Source organism: Gymnoscopelus microlampas, assembly GCF_963454915.1.
Source record: "Gymnoscopelus microlampas genome assembly, chromosome: 5".
Taxonomy (NCBI): domain Eukaryota; kingdom Metazoa; phylum Chordata; class Actinopteri; order Myctophiformes; family Myctophidae; genus Gymnoscopelus; species Gymnoscopelus microlampas.
The window spans coordinates 31798946-31819224 of NC_139942.1; the positions used below are offsets into that span (position 1 = coordinate 31798946).

The 20279-nt window shown below is 43.0% G+C and overlaps 1 protein-coding gene across 1 annotated transcript in view; it reads right to left on the reverse strand.

The window, feature by feature from the left end:
• The window catches only part of LOC311045037 (A-type potassium channel modulatory protein DPP6-like), a gene marked incomplete at both ends in the record, with an annotated part of 72664 nt that overhangs the window by 25235 nt on the left and 27150 nt on the right, over positions 1-20279 (reverse strand). Inside the window, 2 exons of the mRNA XM_084056848.1 lie at positions 2246-2344; positions 4599-4713. Of these exons, the coding sequence (XP_083912974.1) occupies positions 2246-2344; positions 4599-4713 (214 nt within the window). The remainder of the gene's footprint in view (positions 1-2245; positions 2345-4598; positions 4714-20279) is intronic.

The following is a 20279-nucleotide window of genomic DNA, read 5'->3' on the forward strand; positions in this document are numbered from 1 at the left end:
TTAGCCTTGGACCAGACGAATCTGCGAGTGCAAAAAAAAATTGCACTCTGGGATTTGGGTCTGGCACCGCTCCATAGAGAATCCATTTCCTGTCCCAGAAGACGTGGGGCACCAATCAGGGCCCAGTATTCGAATATGGGCGACTGTAATTGGTAGTTGGTTGTAGGTCTAACCAATTGCGTCGAGGGACATTGTTTTGATCCCGCCCCTTGGGAAACAAAACGTCCTCATGGAAGCACCAGACTCATATCCACCCAGTGATATAGTCTAGCTACGCCAGGCTAGTTCATCTTTGCACTGTTTGTGCACTGTTAAAAATGTTGGCCTATGTCCAGGTTTACCACCTTTGGCAAATTCAAATAAAAAATGTTTTTAGAGTGACTGAATGCAGTGAGTGAATGCAAATGTAATGGAAACTGTACATATTACAGAGAACTCTTATCCTATGCCTACAGGTCATTAACATTACAGATGTCCTATGACATTACAATTACTTAATAGGATGTCCTGAAAAGTAATCCCATCCGAATAGAGTTTCAAGATCTGGGCGTTCCACCGTTCTTCTGTGCCTAGTGCCTACACCTCCTGGGATCTAGCATGAAAACTGACCTTGCAAGAGAGATGTAGGCTGGTTTTGCAATGTTAGTACAAGTACACATAAGGGTGAAGGTGAAACTTTGTTCCCCTCTGTGTGAGCCTGTGGGAGTGAACGTAATTCTGAGCTCTTCCAAATTGCTGCCAAGGCAGGCGGTGATCAAAGCGCAACAGGGATCAATTATGCATTACTGTGAATGAAGCCCACAAAATATTGATGAGGGGGAACTGAAGTACAAGGTTGTCCCATTGGATTTTTTTTATTTATCAGAAGGTCATTAGCACAAAACTGAGGCTGACAGCATTAATTTAACATAGACAAGAGACAATGGCACACAGTGAAAAGCTGTGTGCCAACATTCTTGTCATGTCTCTGCAGCTGGATGTAGGACACAGTGACACAGGTCCTGAAGTGATTACATGTTAATATATAGCACTAATGTGAATCTTCTGGCATGTTCAACATGCACACTAGATAGAACAAAAAGGGCAAATGTAAATTAAATTCACATAAGCATATGGGGTGGCGTGGCTATGAGGAAAAGACTGGTTTCATGCTATTTGAGTGGCAGATGTGTGCTGGGCAGTGAAACTACATGGACCAGTGTGCATGCATACATAAGTCATTGTATGCATGTGTGTAAGTCTTGTTGTGAGAATGATAAACTATTGCTCATGAGGTTAATTATCTTGGCCCATCTGCTTTGGGCAATTGACCTACCCTTTATAATTAGCCTTCTGTTATTCATACTAGCAATGTTTGGCTGTTTTTAACAACAAATAAACTTTCTACAGTGCCAAATGTTGTCAAGAACATTCCCGACACAATAATGCTTTTGAGCATTACATAACATGCAAATTGCACATTTAAACTGCAAAAATTACAAGTTGTAATTTTTAAAGCTGGAATGCAGCTGCATGCTGTAAGCTGACTGTGACATGGGTTAAAATATGGCCAATGACCTGTCACATGTCTTGTCCTCCTCCTCTCTCCCCTGCTTTCAAATAAGACAGCAATGTCAGGCATATATCTATAACAAAACATTGTATTGCTATTTTCTAGATTATTCATGACAAATCTTAAATAACTATACACCACATTGTGGTGGATGCAAGATACTCACTGGAGCCTTGGTATGAACTGTATGAGGTCTCTTTTTTGGTAGTGTACACAATTATTTGTTTTATTGCTGGCGCTCGGTGGCTCAACTGGTAGCCATTCGGTGGCTCAACTGGTACCATTACCAGTTACCATTAACTGGTCCTTGCTTGAGGCTCTTTGCTGCATATCCTATCCCATCTCTCTCTCACTGTTGGCCTAACTATCCGAACAAAGCTTATTTTGAAAAATCTCAATAAAAAAAGACAGGAAAAAATGTACTTCATAGTTATGATTGGTTAGATGAGCCTGTATACAGCTACACAATGTTGAAACAATGTATGGCTGTGGTGTGGACCACTAATTTGTCACTGCTATGAAAGTGAATATCCGCAAGACAAGTAGGCGTGCATGACACTCAAATTTAGCTCCAAAGATGATGTCCTGTTCAACTGAATGAATAGTAAAGATCAGCATGTGTCTGTGTAATTTTGCTTGTTTGACATGAGAGGTGGATGCTAAAACACAAACACAAAATTGTCCACGTCTTACCACTGAGCCATTTGGCATCTGGGTCATGGATGTGAAGGTCTAGTCCGAATACGTCCTCCACAGTCACTTTCTTCCTGAGGGCAAGACTGTCATCTTCGCCTGCCAAGTATGTCACCAGAAGGGGAAATAAAATGAAAACAATTAATTTGGCATATTCTAGTTCATAACACATTACATTCAAATTCTGGATTATTGTGAAGTAAGTCTTGTTGCCCTGTCGAAAAACAAATCTGAAGATGTAGGGCTCTATTTTCGCCGGTGCCGTACCCGTTGGCATTAGCTGTTACCCGTGAATTACGCACAAAGGAGCTGGCACTGTCCCTAAACGGTATCTTGCGGCCGCTAGATACTGGAAATGACATCATCCCAAAAAAAGTCACTCCGTCCACTCCTAGTATGTTATGAGATTTAGAAAAACACATCTAGCTCAGATTTCTTCTCCCAGTGTTTTTTGGTGAAAACGAGCCATATTCAACTGCCGATAACAACAGAACGGACGATCGTGGTTAAAGGTTTTTGTTCTGGTGGATAGAAGAGACCCCCCCCCCGACAGCTTTCGTTTACATCCGTGTCCACATCGTGGGTCTCCGTGGTCAAAATAAGGTAAAAACGCTGGCAGTGGCGGATTAATTAATTAATGAATACCTGGCAGTGAATGTGTTAAAGGCAATAGCATCTGGCACGGTGATTGGTTTTATTATTGTAACGCCCAAACCACAACTATGCATAATGTAACGGGTAGTGTAGGTGTTTTAGGGATAAGGCTGGTGTCCGAAAATAGCAACTTTTTCACAGGAACGCCCCCTTGCGCAATGCTAAATCCCCAAATAGGGTATTTAGCCACTATTGGCTAAAATAGGGCCCATAATGTATTTCCTTTATTTCCATGTAAATCCTTCTTTCATGAACATGTCTTTCTTGTCGGGGGGGGGGGGGTCACAGCATCACACAAAGATGCATCACACAAAGATGTATCACACAAAGATGTCCCCCAGCTTTTGACTATTATGTGACTTCCTGTCCTTGGAGATAACACTTGCAGGAACTCTCTACAGCGCTCGGGTACTGCAATTTACAAATGAGGATGAGTGAGGTGTTTGACCCAAGACAATGCTCTATTGATCTTGGAGCACCAATTCACATCATCCTGCCTTCTGTCTTTATTCAGCAGAGGAGGGAGAACTCCCTGTGTCCCAAAACTCAAAATGAGATCTGATGTTGACAGCTGAACAGCAGGGGCTGCAGAGAACAGAAGCACTGGTGTAAGTTAGCGTGGATGGGGGTGGAATAGACAGAGACATGATGCAAGCCCTTTCACTGTTTCCCAGTACCACACAGTTACAGGAGAGAGCCACTAGACACAAGATGGCAGATGGGTGTTTGATTGGTTGACAGCAAATCTTTGGTTTAAATCTGACTATGTTGACAGACTTTTCAGTTGGTGCCAAAATATCAGGAGCCTGTGTGTGTGTGTGTGTGTGTGTGTGTGTGTGTGTGTGTGTGTGTGTGTGTGTGTGTGTGTGTGTGTGTGTGTGTGTGTGTGTGTGTGTGTGTGTGTGTGTGTGTGTGTGTGTGTGTGTGTGTGTGTGTGTGTGTGTGTGTGTGTGTGTGTGTAAAAACAAGAAACAAGTTTTGCCATAGACTGCAGTTTTAAGGCTGAAAGCCAATTTCCACCTGAAGGAAAATGGCATCTCTGATGCTGTGCCAATTTGACAAAAGACTGGAGCTATTACTGCATTATCATTTCCATTAAACAGGCCTGAATGGTATTACACATTAAAAGGCCCCATTACCTAGCGAGAAGATGACCTTGTCTCTCTGAAAAACCAATATGTAATATCCAACCAGACAAACTTTGCCGTCTACTTATGAAAACTTATGAAAAAAGGTTACAAAAATAAATTACCTATCTGTGCTACAATGCAAATACAATACCAGTACAAACTCGAAGAAAAAGAAAAAAAAGTAGCTTTAATTTGCTTTTGAGCCCCGCTGTAAAGCAAGTCTGTACTGTACAGAGGTAGAGCTGTTAATTATAAAAATGCATTTATGTATGCGTATGTGTTGTTTGCAGGGTTGGAAATTCAAAATGTAGTCAGTTACAGATTATTAATTACCTGCATATAATTGTAATCAGTAAGGTAATAAGTACTATAATCGGATTACTTTAAGTAACCTGTGGATTACAAATTATGTTATAAGGTTACTGTTTACAGTACGTGTGTGTGTGTGTGTGTGTGTGTGTGTGTCTGTGTCTGTGTGTGTGTGTGTGTGTGTGTGTGTGTGTGTGTGTGTGTGCGTGTGCGTGTGCGCGTGCGCGCGTGCGTGTGCGCGTACGCGTGTGTGTACGTACGAGGGGTCAGCAGAATGACTGAGGTGACGATCAATGAACAGATGCCGATGATGACCAGCAGGGCAATGGCTATTCCCTTCCAATTCCGCTGAGTCGGAATACTGCCCACCAGGTCCTGAAAGCACACACAAACATGTTCATATAGTAGTACACTTATAAACACGCATGCAATTTATTCATGTCCACATAAAGGAGAGCACACAATGAAACAAATATTAACACATCGGGTGCCGAACACGGTAAAAAAACGTGTTTTCAAAGAGTAGCGCATAGGTGCCGAACACTAGCCTGGTTCCAGACCATAGACCCCGCCCACTCTCTGAGTGGACTGCTCCTCTTGGTCTGGAGTCATAATGTGAGCCTATGGATTTTCACGGTCGAAGAAAAACCTGTCAAATCAGAGTCGGAGGTGGGGGTGGGTCTAACGACAAGCCAATCAGCGAATATCTGCTAAAGCAAGCTGTGCGATGACGTCAGATGTAGGCGTGATCCGTGGATCTCTTGTGATTGGTTTAGGGAAATTTTAATCCTCTCCCCCTTGTAATCGCCGACACAGCAGCCAATGTCAGACTGAAGCTCCACGCAGCTTCAGGCTGATAATCAGGCTAGCCGAACACGGTAAAAACCTTTTTGTTTATTTAGTTTTTTTCCACAAGGGGGGGGCTAGCGCAGCTCTGGAATCACCCACGGTGACTCTGAGATGGAAGACAGTGGGGAAAACGAGTCCCGTTCGATCCGAGATCACTTCGCCATGGTGACTCGCGTGAGAGATGTTATTGTTCCAGGCATTAGCCAGGACCATCCACTATCCTGCACGCATATATTGTTTACAATCGGGTGCTTGTCGTGGAGTCTGCAGCTGTAAACAGCGTAGCGTTACAAACGGTGAGATCTCTGGCACTCAACGTCACTTTTTTTAATAAAACTCTGGCACCGAATGTGTTAAAGGTGCAGTTAAGGTTACATTCACAAAGTCATGGCATATGTCTGAGATGGTATGTAGAAGTGGTTGGTAATGGTATTTAATGACGATGGTCATAAAAGCTTTCTCTAGACTAGGGTCAAAGGTGCAGGCTATCTCTAATACAGACACTTCTCTGGACTCTTCATCAACCACAACAACATCTGGTGTATCAGCTGTCACACACACACACACACACACACAGAAACAAATATTCAAAGAGCAGTTAAGGTTACGATCACAAAATCATGGTATATGTCTTCATGATACAATACACATGTCACTCAGTACTCTATGGGTATAAGTAACAGCGTCTCTGCCATATGTGGTGGCTCCAATTATAGCAGAGATAGCACAATACTTTGCCAGCCTTTTTGCCTCCTTTTTGGGTATCCCAAGTTGTTGAAACCCTCTAACAACCAGTCTGTGGGTTTGACCTAAGCTGTCAAATATAAAAACAAATAGTCTGCACTGCACCTATAGCCCAGCTCTGAGATGGTATGTAGAAGTGGTGGGTATTTAATGACCATGGTCATAAAAGCTTCTAGGCTAGGGTCAAAGGTGCTGGCTATCTCTAATACAGACACTTCTCTGGACTCTTCATCAACCACAACAACATCTGGTGCATCAGCTGTCAAAGACACACACACACACACACACACACACACACACCACACACCACACACACACACACACACACACACACACACAGACCAAAACAGAATATCCTACAGTTTAACAAAATGCTCTTTAGTTTCAACATGAAAAAACAGTTCTTGTAATTGGTAGTTAGGATGGAATATTTCTTTGTTCTGAATTCATAAGATTGTACAAAATATATACAGTATATGTATATTCTAGCGACAAAACATTTTGTTACTTTGTTCCCAAATAGCATACATCCAAACTCATTATTATAGACAGATGTTCTTTGTGCTGTGCCGTTCTTTGGTGCAGTGATAAAGAGATGAACTGGCCAGAGGATGGATCATTCACCCTCAGATAGGAAGTGGATAACTACCCAGCCATGTGTACAATAACGCTGCATCCTTTGGCTGCCTCCCGCGGTTAGTGCATGATGGTACCCTGCCGCTATGCCTGATAGCCAGAGTGCAGGGCCTGGGGTTCCATGCAAAGAAAACAGGCAAAAAGTGAGCCGTATAATGAGCTTCTCGCCTAGCACAGCTCAGCAGATGGTAAATGGCTAATCAGTGTCATTATTCGAAACACATCAACTGCACTATCTGCATGACATACAATACATTTCACCCATGGAGGTACAATTGGAGCTTCCTGAGGCTTGCCCAGCCGACTTGAAGGCTATGGCTCTATTAGCGATACAGCTTGAGCTTGGATCCCATTTAGGCTATTTGCAGGCAGGGGGGCACAATTTCTCTGAAGACACAAAGAACTCTAACATACTGTTAAAGGTACTGTAAGTGATATTTGTTTGTTCAAGTAAGGGTTAAATAGCACTGTATTGTAATCATTGCTATAGTGTGTTCAGTAACAGGGGTCTCCTTGTCTCTCCAACACTTTAGTAAATACAAAATACAGGTTCAGGTCGGGATACCAATTTCATCCACTCAGAAAGAGATTTCATACAGGTACAGGATAAACAAGTAAAATTGGAATGATTAAATAAATAAATGAGCAGACAAAATTGGAATTGGAATACTGTAAAATTTAAGCTGATAAATGGGTACTCTCTTCTGATTGGATGAAATTGGTGACCCACCTGAAAAGAGATCTGGGAGACCCTGTTACTGAACAAACACTCTATAGCAATGATTACTATAAGAATACAGAGCGTTAACCTAAAACAAAACAAAGAATGTCAATTTTACCACCTTAAGTTGTGAGTTGTGAGTTATACTTTGTTGTGTGCAGGTGTCGTGAACTGAAAATAGCTACAAGCTCACAATGTGTCGCACTTGTGACTGTGAGCAGATAGTAGATTAGCTATTTTCGGTGTGCGACACGGTACGCAAGCAAATCAGGCCTTTACATGTAGTGGTGATGAGACCGGAGTGTGGTAAAGGCCAAAGGTTATGTATCATGAATGCAATCAGGCAGCATTCTGGTCTCATTAGCATCACATAATCAGCCTTCTCCAACAGAGTGGCCTCTGCTTCGTTCACACACGTGCACGCACGCACACAAGCACGCACGCGCGCATGCACGCACGCACGCACACACACACGCACATGCATGCATGCGCACACGTACACAAATAAGGAATGAGTCACTCATAGTGAGTCTGGAAGGTGAACAACTCCTGTATTTCGTATTGATCCCGAGCAGTTGATTGTCTTGTTACCAATTAGGCGTAGACATGGCGGTCTCTATCTACACAGCCAGACCAAAGCCCACACACTGTGTGTGTGTGTGTGTGTGTGTGTGTGTGTGTGTGTGTGTGTGTGTGTGTGCGCGTGTGCGTGTGTGTGCGTGGTGGCTTTATAGAATAGGACACAGCCTTGTGGTGGCTGCAATTCCTCAAAATAGAACACATTGAATTTAAATTGTATGAGAATCAAAATTAAATGTATTTGAAAAATGTGTGCTTACACCCAAAGACACATGCACTCTCTGCATGCACACTCCGTTCGCACCCACTGTGCCCATGTGCTTGCCCTCTCAGCTAAGCAAATCAATACCAAAGGCAGTGAGTGTACCTAGAAAAATAGCAACCACATCAATAAGTGGATTCATTGCTGCAGAGGTATCGTCTTCATATAAAAAAAGAGGATTTGAAGATAAGGATGTGGAGTTGTATATGTGCAGGATATGAATCTCCTTCATCACATCCTAATAGAAAAGCCACCCGCCACTGTCTCTCTCCATGTGACATCGGCAATATCTGCAGACCTCTGACCACAACAAAGACTAGCCTCGGAAACCCAGCCATTTTTTTTGTTACAAAAGAAAAAAGTCTGGGGGAACGATGCAGGAACGATGGTCTTTGAAGCTTGTTATCTCCTAACCATTCAGAGTGCAGAGGGGCGTCGCTCTAAATTTGGTGACGTCAGCCTGCTCCGTGCACAGACCGGGGGGGGGGGGGGGGGGGGGAGGCGGGGACATAGATTGGTGAAGCAATCGGAGGACGCGCCTGCTCCGGGCGCCTGGGTTTGGATCCGCCCTTCGAGACCATGGATTGCTCTCGTTCTCTCAGTCTAAACAAAGACAGACTTGCGAGGTGGTATGACAGCTTTAGAGATAAACACCCTGTATCTATCTGCATGTACCGTTCATTCTACAAGTCATTTCTCATTTTAAATCGACATCAAAGATGGCAAGCGTTTGAGTAAGGATGATAACAGCCAAATACAGCCAGTATCGTTTCCCCGACACTGCACTGCACTGCAAGGGAAGTCTTTAATATTACATGGGTGAGGATTGAAATTTTGCAGAGTCGAGTAGAAGTATCCAGTTCCGTTCCTCTTGAACTTGACTAAAGAGCACTGATCCATAAATGTGTGAGCTGGCCCTGTGCCACATAATGCTGGCGAACCTCTCCGCCTCACCACTTAGACTCCAATCTTGAGTAAATATATTCCCAGCCTCTGCTCCTCCCCTCATGTATTCCATGTGCTCATTGGGTTGTTCAAATTAAGCAGTGGGTTGGACTGCAAGTCCTAGAAAGTATAATGACTTCAGAATCACCCTAGTTTCTGAATTTTAAATACATGTCCCATAGGCTCTGTGGGCTAATCTGGGCTGCAGAAATGTATGATGACGTGGAGCACCGTCAGCACCCCCCAGACACCCAGTTATTCAGAGATTTAGGGTGCACTCCGCCAAAAAAAATCGATGAATTCTGTGGGTTGACTGTGGGAAGACATGTGCACGCATACACGTGCAGATACTGTATTTGTTTCTGTTCTGTTCAACTTTATTGTCACATCACAGATTTACAGGTGTAAACAAAAGTCGTACAAGCTCCGTCATTTTATAGTGTCCCAGTTGCAAATTTGTCTGCTCACTTCTTTGCGTCATCACTTCCAATTTCACTTGTTAATCCTGTATCCCGTATGAGTTCTCTCTGTCTTCCAACTTACGCAACCCTGGGTACGGTATAGGCAACTTTAAACCCGGTGGAAATATGCGCTGCGAGGTAGCACCACTTTCTAGTTTGTCATGCAACCTGTGAATAAGTGAGTGTGGGCCAACAGAGCCATCAGAACAATATCCTGGCAGCTACCGCTGCCATTTGCACTGCCCACTTCCTCCTCCTACTATCAGCTTAACCCATTCAATCCGGGAACGCATCTGTGCCATTCTAGATTTCAGCTACAGTATAGCCATTATTTTATATTTTGGCAATTCAAAAATAGCAGATTTACAAGCTCATGGCTATGAGTGCTATGAGCTTGTAGATCAGCTATTTTGGAAAATTTGTGAACATTTGTGCAAATCTTTGAATATATATTTTTTAACTTTTTATACTTTGTAACTAAAATCTTTGCTTCTATGGGTTAAGCTACGCGGTTCCTTTGTGGTGACAATGTGCAGATTTACAGCACAGTGTGTCCACACTGTCACCACACAAAAGTGAGTTGCACTGGTTGTTGGCTATAAATACTGTATATGGCCTGTAGAGTTGGACTATCAAAACATTACCATGTAGGCTATCTGATGCCCCATGCAATGTTACAGACAGCAGTTATAGCTTTCATTGGAAAAAGAATTCATGATAAGCCAAGGCAAGGGTCACACTTTCTGAGGAAGAACTGTCACACAATATTATTCTTTAAGTCATATCTACTGTTTCAGTTGGTTTATACCCTTTTACGTTAAATCAAATACCTAAAAAATTATACTAGCTTATAAGCTGTAAGGTCAATCGGCATTAGATCATCAGGCTGGTCGGTTGGTCAAAAATGTTCAAACACACACCGAGGGCTTATCAATGAAAGCCTGCTGGCTGTAACATTGCATGGGGCACATGAATTGTACACATTGTTTAGACAGATGCTAGGTTCTTGGTTTACCTGGGATCCTAGTTTCTTGAGGCACTACACTGTCTCTCTGCATTCTATATCCAGTATGTGATTACTTTGCTTATTGTAAATCGCTCTGGATAAGAGCGTCTGCTAAATGCCTAAATTTTAAGTTGCACATCATACATAAGTCTATAGCGGAGACATCCATAGATAAAAATACAAGGATGGATGATGGATAACATATTCATTATCATTAAAAATAGACATTCTACAGATGTCTTCTAAATCCAAAAAAAAAGATTTCTGAAACACTTATGTTGTATAATATCAGTGGTTCTCAAACTTTTTCAAGTCATGTCAAGACCCCCACTACATATGAACATGCCAACTTCTCCATTCAACAAACTCGGTGCACACCTGAACTTTTGGTATTCCCAGAAGGCTGATGCATCCAAAGAAAGCCTGCCCTCTATACTTAGTCAAGTTGACCTGATTACTGTAGCTCTGTAATTGGTGTGCTTTTTTTCCATCTACACCAAATCTCTGCCAAAAATAGCTCTTTGGTGAATGTTCGCCCCAGAATAAGGTGCTGGCTTCAAATGGTGAAAGTAGCAAAAGTGTTTCACTGCTAAAGGAAATAAGGACCCCATACACCAGTGTTTCCCACCCTGGGGTCCAGGGCAGGGCACCAAAGATCACAGACAAGGCATGTGGCATGAAGCCTTGTCTGTTTGGACTGTTTTGTGCAACATTTTAAACATGTTGCACAAAATTATTATTTATTTCATCCACTGGCATGGCAGGTATAATATAGAGTGTGGGCGTGCATGTATGGGAGGGTCTCAGCTTGTGTAAGATGTAAGAACGGGGGGGCTCAAGGAAACAAGGTTGTGAATCACTGCCATTGACGTGGTTATATGATGCTGAATGTCTACATTAAGCCATCTCCTTGCGTTAGTCTGTGTGAAGAGCATGCATGCATGCATGTGCAGAGGCTGATAGCAATAAAAGCTAAGCTCCATCAATAAATGAGCGGTGGAGCCATTTTCACCCGCTGTTCTCTTAAGACACCACACCAATAACAAAGCCTGTGCATTTCCCTGTTGCTTCATGTCCGTCTGCTGACTTCTCTGAGTAGAAAGGCCCACAGGGGCTAAACAGCTAAATCTTTCAATCCATTTGTTGCTATTTTCATTCCATTTCCAGACGAAGAGGCAATAAGAATGAGTCATCCTTTAAGAACAAGCCCCCTTTATTCTCTCTTTCCTCTCCTTCTCTAGCTGTCTGTCTCTCTCTCGGTCTCTCTGTCTCCCTATCCCTCTCTGTCTCTCTCTCCCCCTATCTCTCTCCCCCTATCTCTATCTCTCTCTCTCTCTCTCTCTCTCTCTCTCTCTCTCTCTCTCTCTCTCTCCCTCTCCCTCTCCCTCTCCCTCCTCTCTCTCTCTCTGTCTCTGTCTCCCTCCCTCTCTCTCTCTCTCTCTCTCTCTCTCTCTCTCTCTCTCTCTCTCCTTCGATCTCGCTCTTTCCTTTTTTTTTTCTCTCTCTCTCTCTCTCTCTCTCCAGTCTCCTTCTCTATCTCTCTCCCTCCCACTTTCTCTTTGTCTAACCATCTCTCTTTCTCCCTGCTTGCTGGTGGAGTGTGAAATGGATCTCTCCGAGCAGCACCTGGTTTCCAAGGGAACCAAGAGAGTCATTGGAGTCAGATGTGCAGTGGGGACATAGGAGGCGTGGGATGGGGGTGTGTGGGGTGGTGAAGGGGGGTGTGGGGTGGACTAATATTACTGCTGACAGCAGCATGGGGATGTTATGTCTTATATCCCAAATAAGAACCGTCACACAGTGTACTCTTTATCCTAGTTGGTTTATTTTTAAACAGAAAAGTATTGCTTCCGTTGGAACAGATTAGTGCAGCTTCTCCTGTGCAACATTCCTCTGGCCAATCAAAACACTTGAACCAACCTGACCTACAACTTAATCAGTTATCAGTCATTAGCAGAACCAGCCTACATGCAGGCTGCATGCTGTTGCAATAATAACTTGTGTGCAATAATGCACACTTTACCAAATACACTATACTCCTCCCCCCAAATCAGTTCCTGCCCTTTAGACTCAACCTATCAGGGGCCTGAAATGTATCTTAGGTCTACTAAGCTAAACCAGCTCAGTGGCCTTGTGGTTAGAGTGTCTGCCCTAAATTGAACCCCGACTGGGAGGTCGGGGTTCAATCCCCGGCCGGGTCATACCAAAGACTCTAATAATGGGACCCAGTGCCACCCTGCTTGGCACTCAGCATCAAGGGTTGGGGTAAGTCCCTGCGACATACTAGCGTCATGTCCAAGGGGTGTACTTGTACATCAAGTTGCCTCCAGCTAAGGAAACAGGAGATAGGGTCCTGCCCTATGGGCCTCAGGGCTCGGCAAGGCTTACTGCTTAGCTAAGTCCTTTCCTCATCATCATCTGGCCCTAGTTGTGTTGAAATCCTCTGGTCGACATGGCCACCCAACCTTGCCCTGACAATCAACCAAATACTGCATGTGATGTGACACAGTGACAGGAACTATTGTCTCTTCCAATGATGCCAGGAGCCATTCTTTTCTCCTTACCCTCCCCCATACAGCTTGACCAAAGCCTTCTGCTGAGGCTGCACCCTCTGGGTTGAAGTGTTCTCACATAGTTTCGGAAAAGTTAGGCTGCACCAGTGACAGCCTGGTGCTCAGCTGATGTCCCAGAAACAGTTCTGCATGTACTTTACCCATCATGCTATAGGGAGAACGGGGTGTGCTTCTGTAAACAAACAGAAAATTCTGAATACAGAACTGCATGGTGATGTTCCTATTCCAGGAAAGAGAAAAAGATCCACACACCATCTTTAGCAGGGCATAATTTACTTTACGCTTTCTTAAACATTTTTGGGAGCATAAAGACGGTGTGCTTTTCCTCTTTCCAGTGTAGCCTGTGTGATCCAGCACCCGTCGAAATATTTTGGATGTGCGTGCCCCTCTTGGACTGCATTTGATGTTCAGAGTCAACACATCTTCATATTCTGCACTAGATGGTCTGCAGCGCCTTTAGATGCTGGGTGACACGGAGCTGAGCAAATGGTTTTCACCACATTATTCTATGGGAGGTCCTGAAATGTGTGTCTGAAAATGTGGCCCATTATGGGTAGACTATCGTAAATGATGCAAAGAAGCCCCACACAACCTCCACAGTTTTCTCTGCCACTGTTAACACCACTTCAAGCCACTTAAGAGTAGCTGGCAATCAATACCATAAACTTGTGTTTCCCTTTTTACACAAAATCGACATGCACTCTTTGCCATGGTAACGCTGCCAAAGGAGTAATGGAGCATTTACTGCACATTCAATTGACGCACTTGACAATTGCGGACAAGGGCCACCCTAGAACCCCACATAACACAAATGAGTTTCCACTGACAGTTCAGTTTGTCTCACCCAGTAGGGTTTTAGTTCGACATCAGTTACATGTTAGAGTATAGAATTTCACTTTATAAAAAATGGCATCACTCTTTCTTTAGATTTTTTTTCTGCCTTATTTCAATGATTGGCAGGAAACCGGGAGAGTTGGTGAGTGACACACAGCTAAGGTTGTGATTACTTTCATCATCTAGCTCGAGGCGCTGATAAGCCTGTGTCAAACACAGCTTAGCTTCCCTCAGTTAGCTTTGAAAACAAATCTTGTGTTTTTGTGATGAATCAAAATAAGACAGTTCCTTTGTAATCGGCACACAAAAAGTGGCAATGCCCTCATGCACAATATGCACCCGTGGTGAAGAATAAAACAACCGTGGCACCCTTCAGCACCATGGACAGCGAAGCTTTGACAAAACACAGGCAATCCAAGTTTTAAGCCATGGTGAATAGAAATGTAGGCTTTGGTTTTTTAATAGAGTAAATTTGTCTTTTTCCTAATGAGTTCCTCTCTCTTGGGAACAAGATAATATTTAGGGAAAAAATGCACCTACTTTCCCCCCCTTCATATTATCTTGTTCCCACAAATTTGGATCTCGTAGGGTCGTGGAGATAATATTAAGGGGAAATAAAACTATATATATCTGAGTTGTTAGACTAGGAGGGCAGGGCAGCGAGTTCTCTCGTAGTTGGAGCCAAACTGGTCGATGTCTTGAAGGTCTAATCTTGCAGATAGAGTCTCAGTGGGATATTTATTGATGCTTCGTGTCTTAGGTAGTTGATGTCTCTGGATATCGTGGATGGATCTGATCTAACCCGGCGATTCCTTTGCATGGGCACAAAAGTGACACCGGCGGGTACAACGGGTACTCTGACAAAGTCCCCGACACTATGACTCAGCCTATTGGTCGGATTGGCGGTGCGACGTAGGTGTGAGGGCTGCGTAGCGGCCCGAACCTCTAGTAATCAAAATATTCTTTCCAAACACATTTTCACACTTTTTATTTATTTATGCTACCCTAACCCACTTTCACCAACTCAAACTTTCACCAACTTTTTTCCCCCTGTTCCCTTGAAAAACCTTACCAACACATATATCCCTTTAGGGGCACCGTACAGCAGCCCATAAGAACATAGTACATCTATCTGTCACAGCAGGATAGAACATCCATGACTAAAAACAAAAAACTGTAGTTTAAGAATATTTATTTTCTATTGCCATCGAACTATTGCCATAATTGCCATCGAACCTCTGGCTGAGGCTATTAGAACAGACATTAATGGCATTACGATTGCAGCAATAAGCGCTCGGGTGGCGCAGTGGATGGGCTTGGCTGCCTGCCCACCACCGCGGAGGTTGTGGGTTCGAATCCACCGTAGTGCATCCGGCTTTGTCAAACATCTATACGAACACATTTGGCCCGTGTTCGGCGGAGGGAAGCCGGGCGGGGAGGGTGATATTTGTCACTGCAGGTACTCCTGGCTGGGGTGGCACCTGTCAGCAGGGAGTGTTGCGCGGGAGTGGTAGAATTAAGGCTGTACGTCCTCCCGGTGGGGGCTCCTCACTGGCAGGTGAGTCAGTAGGATCACTAGGATGCAACAGCAGTGACAACACACAAATGTGTGGGGAGGAATCAATTGGCATAACGACCAAATTGTGAAGAAAAGGGGGTAAAATGCAAAACAAAATAAAATTGCAGCAAAAGTCTAGATTGTGAAAGTTAGATGATAGACAAACTGTTGTGCCATTAGTGTTAGAAGCTTGAAAATATATAAATATATAGTTATATATAAGTTATAATATATAAGTAATAGGCCTAATATATAAGTTACTTGACAGTAACTAATAATGATATTACTATGTTATGCAAAACCAGTATTGCATAACATAGCCATGAAAGTAATAACTCTTGCTCTGCCTGGGTGAGTGTAAATAAAACTATGTGAAAAGGACATTTTATTGAGTGCTCGCTGTCTTCTTCTTATCTTGTCATTGGCAGCCTATGCTGTAGCAATAATAACTTTATATGCGTGTGCATTTTACTAAATACACTACAGGGTAGGGACTGGGGCAGGGACCTCACAGACCAGGAGACAAGGCTCAACACTCACTAAATAGGACATCCAAAAGGGAGACATTGGAAGAGAAGGGAAACTCTAGCCGGGGAGCTGGTTAGGGGTGTTGTTTACTGGCCCTGAGATCTCAGACATTCATCATACGATCTATAGGGCAGTTGTTCCCCATATCAGTCTGTGCGTAGGGTCAAACATGAGCAAAAGGGTGACATTTGAAGAAAAGGAAAACTTTAGCCGGAGGGCAGGGTAGGGGTGTTGTTTACTGGCCCAGATATTTCAGACACTCATCATACAATCTATAGGGCAGTTGTTCCCCAGTCAAAGTCTTTAGGGTCAAACATACGGGGAAAGCAGAGCACTCTGGACACAGAGGTAAACTTTTCCCCTGGAAGGTCATTAATACATCATGGGCATTAACGAGTGAGATTAAGAATTCATGCCAGGTGGGTATTGGATCAGGATTGCAGGGCACCTTTCTGTCTCTGTGTTCAGGCTCCCTTTTGTTCAGGCTGGAAATGCAGCCAGTGTTGAAATTGATTGAGGCCTGAGTGTAGACAATTAGCCCATGTGTCAGGAGGCTAGTGGAGGCAAAATGGTCTTTAAATAAGACACTGCTGTGAAAACTTCTAGATGATGATGATGAGAGAGCAGCCCTGATATGGAACACGGTGCTAAAGGGAACAGAAAAAGATCAGCACAAATCAAAGCTTTGAGCTGTATCTAGCCTGACGAGACAGAGAGAGCAGCTCACACAGTTTAATGAACTGTTGACTATATGTCAGGCAACTAGTGTCACTCGCAAACAAACAACCACAACTTCATGAAACCCTCCCACACAGCTCCCAACTGACTTTGAACAACTCTAAAAAGCCTATTAAAATAGGGTTGATCACCAGCATGCTTAAAAGTCTCTCCCTCTAACCCTGCTTTTACCAAATTTACAGTGAAAGAACATTCCAAAGCTATCATACTGCTGTGAAACATTAGTGAGCTAGTGAGAGGAGAACAAGTGCATTGTGTTGTTCGTCCATCGCTACGGGCCAAAATTCCTTTAAATGATTCAGAGCACTGCCTTTTATTCCATCTTATGATTTTACTTTGGAATCAATTATTCAATATCTGTTGATGCCTACATAATCTTCTGCTCTGATATTGGGGGTCAGTGTGTTCCATACAATAAGCTTTGACACAACATACTGTACAACAGAAGTCAGAACAGCACTATTAAACGGAAACTTTGCCAATGTTCAACCTACATCCCATTGTTCTTATTTGAGAAAATCAATAATATAATGCATAGACATATAATGCCCTACAGTATATCTTCTGTGTATTTCTCCACAAAATGTTGATGCCGCGAAACAATGACCTCAAATGTTCACATCATCTGGCGTACATTCTGTGTGCTCAGGACGATATAATTGGTCCTCACTTATACTCATAATAATATGGTACCATTTTTGTCTACCCCGTCTGTGTCTCAGAGGAAACTGCAGGATTTCTATTCCTGGAAAGTTAGCATGATATAATAGAAGCCATTGTTCTCCCGTTAATAAAAATAGAACTAAAAACTGGGGAAAAAAATCATTGCCGTTTCTACAGGTCGATTTTGTCTAAAAGACTAAATGTGTTGCAGAATTCACCTGCAGAGCAGATTCGAGCATTTGTAGAAACAAAATACACACACTTGTAGCTGATGGATTACAAGTTTGCAGCGGTCGATCAATACATATTTGAGTTATTCTGTGACTACATAATTTATTCTTTATTGTGACTACAAATGCCAATGTACACATGTGTAGATTGCAGTGTACGAGCGCTCAAGTTTACAAGCTCTCGCATTTTTCAATGTCCCCTGCTTTGTGTGACTTCAAATTCAGATGCAAATTCCCACCTACACCTGTTTGGATTGCATATAACTCAAATCAAGTGCTCAAATCAAATCTATGCTCACGAATTATGCAACATATCTATCTCCATACTTTCATATACGGCTAGACTCAGAGCCATGCCGTGAACAAAACCATTTAGCCATAGTCATATACACAACTTTGTAACTTCAAACTCCATTTTAACCATGTTAGATTCATCGGAAACACCCATCCTTGGTTCTGGTGACTGATATTGTCCTTCTAATACGTGAGGAGACTGTGTTTTATTAGTTTTTTCATGTATTTTTAATGTGTGTTTTTTTTTATTAAAACAATTAAATACAATAAACATAATAATAATGAAAAAAGTCATCGAAAAAACACGGCCCCCTCACGTATTAGGAGGGCAGGATGAGTCACCAGAACCAAGGACGGGTGTTTTTGATGAATCTAACATGTTAAAAATGGAGTTTGAAGTTATAATGGGTTTGAGTAAGGGTTTGAGTAAGGCGTGTCTGATAAAATGAATATCAAATATCTAAATACTGAATCAAGCAACTTAAAAACTGTCTGGGGGGCTCACAAAAGTATGAGTAGACGATAAAATTACCAAAACATTTTTTGAAAGTGAAATATCCCTTTAATGCATTTTTCATCTGCAATCACATCCCTGAATTTCCACTTGAAATGTCATCTCAAGAGAGGAAACCTCTGTGAAATGAGATAGCATTGTCTGTTTGCTAGAGTGACTGCAATTAGCAGATGGGCCTTTTGAATATAATTGAAAGTGTATTGATTTCCTGGGTGACCTTTCCCAAAGCTAATTGTTTGAGGAACCACGCAAAACAGATGGAGAGGAAATGCAGCACCATTTCTACAGAATATCAAATTATTTGGTGTATATACATACATTGTAAGATCATTAGTGAGGAAACTATAAGGGGAAGAGTGCCATAAAAACATCAAATGTGGAATATGAGACATACAGATGGGCAGTTGGACAGAGAAATTAACAGGCAGGCTGTCAGGCCATTGCAAGACTGTTGCAGAATATGAGTCATCGATGTGTACATATTGGAATACATTTTTACATTATTAATAGCGCATGTCATTGTTAACACACAAAAAAAGACAAGGCCGAGAAAAACTGAAAACTGTTGGGATTTAGAAGACATTTGTAGAATCGGCTTCAGTTCTTCATGGGTTAAAATAAGTTTCCCAATTGACACCAAAGTGCCATTCATACCATCTACACAAGAATGCTACGAATGGCACTTTTGGTGTCACGTGGCCAGACCACATCAGAAACGTGGGCCTCTACCGGGGGCCTCCCACGGGTCACAGACAAGGTTAGAGAGAGAAGGATGAGGCTGGCTGGGCACTGCGTCAGGCACCCGGAACTGGTGGTCGAGCAAACTGACATTGTGGGAGCCAACCCAAGGCACAGCAAGGAAGGGAAAGAGGTGCACCACCTACGTAGACACACTGCAGCGCGACAGCCGAGGTAACAACACCGCAAAGAGCGCAAGACCCTGATGCTAGACAGGAGGGTGTGGAGGGCAGCGATTCAGGAGTTCCGAGTTGGTGTTGGCTAGTCTACACTCTCACATCGCATGAAGTAAAGTATATACATTGAAGTTTGAAAAGGTTTGGTCATGCCTTTAGGGTTAGCTTAAGGCATGATGATAAGGAAGCACTGCTGTTAATGGTTTATTTGTGTGTGTGTGTGTGTGTGTGTGTGTGTGTGTGTGTGTGTGTGTGTGTGTGTGTGTGTGTGTGTGTGTGTGTGTGTGTGTGTGTGTGTGTGTGTGTGTGTGTGTGTGTGTGTGTGTGTGTGTGTGTGTGTGTGAGAGAGAGTGTGTGTCCACATGGCAGCGGTTCGGTTTTCAGTACTTTCTCTCTGTCTCTTACAGTATATGTCTACCTACCTATACTTTCAGTATTTGTCCATTTGAAAGCACAACAGCAGCTCCCAGGGAGGATAATCCAAACTTTTTGGGCAGAACAGCTTGACAATGACAACAGTGGGGTTCTAAAAATAAATCTACCAAATGTTGATCACATGCAATTATCGGCACAGCTCTGCCGCCAGCTATCACTGATTTATGGAATTTCCTTTCTTGGTGATTTTGCAGAATGTTTGGGATCCCCATTCGAGAGGTTAGAGAGGGCATTGTTACTTGCTGTCAGAATATCGTATTTCTAGTAAGGACATACCAACGTGCACAACGTGATCAAATTATTCCTATAAAGGGCTCTGGGGTTAGCCAACATCACCATAGAAACTAGGATAAAAAATACTGGAAGAGTGTGTTTCGTAAACCAGGCTCAGAACAATAAAAGGAAAGTAAAATGGTTCTGTCTGTTTGCACATTTCTTTTACAGGTCAGGAAAATGC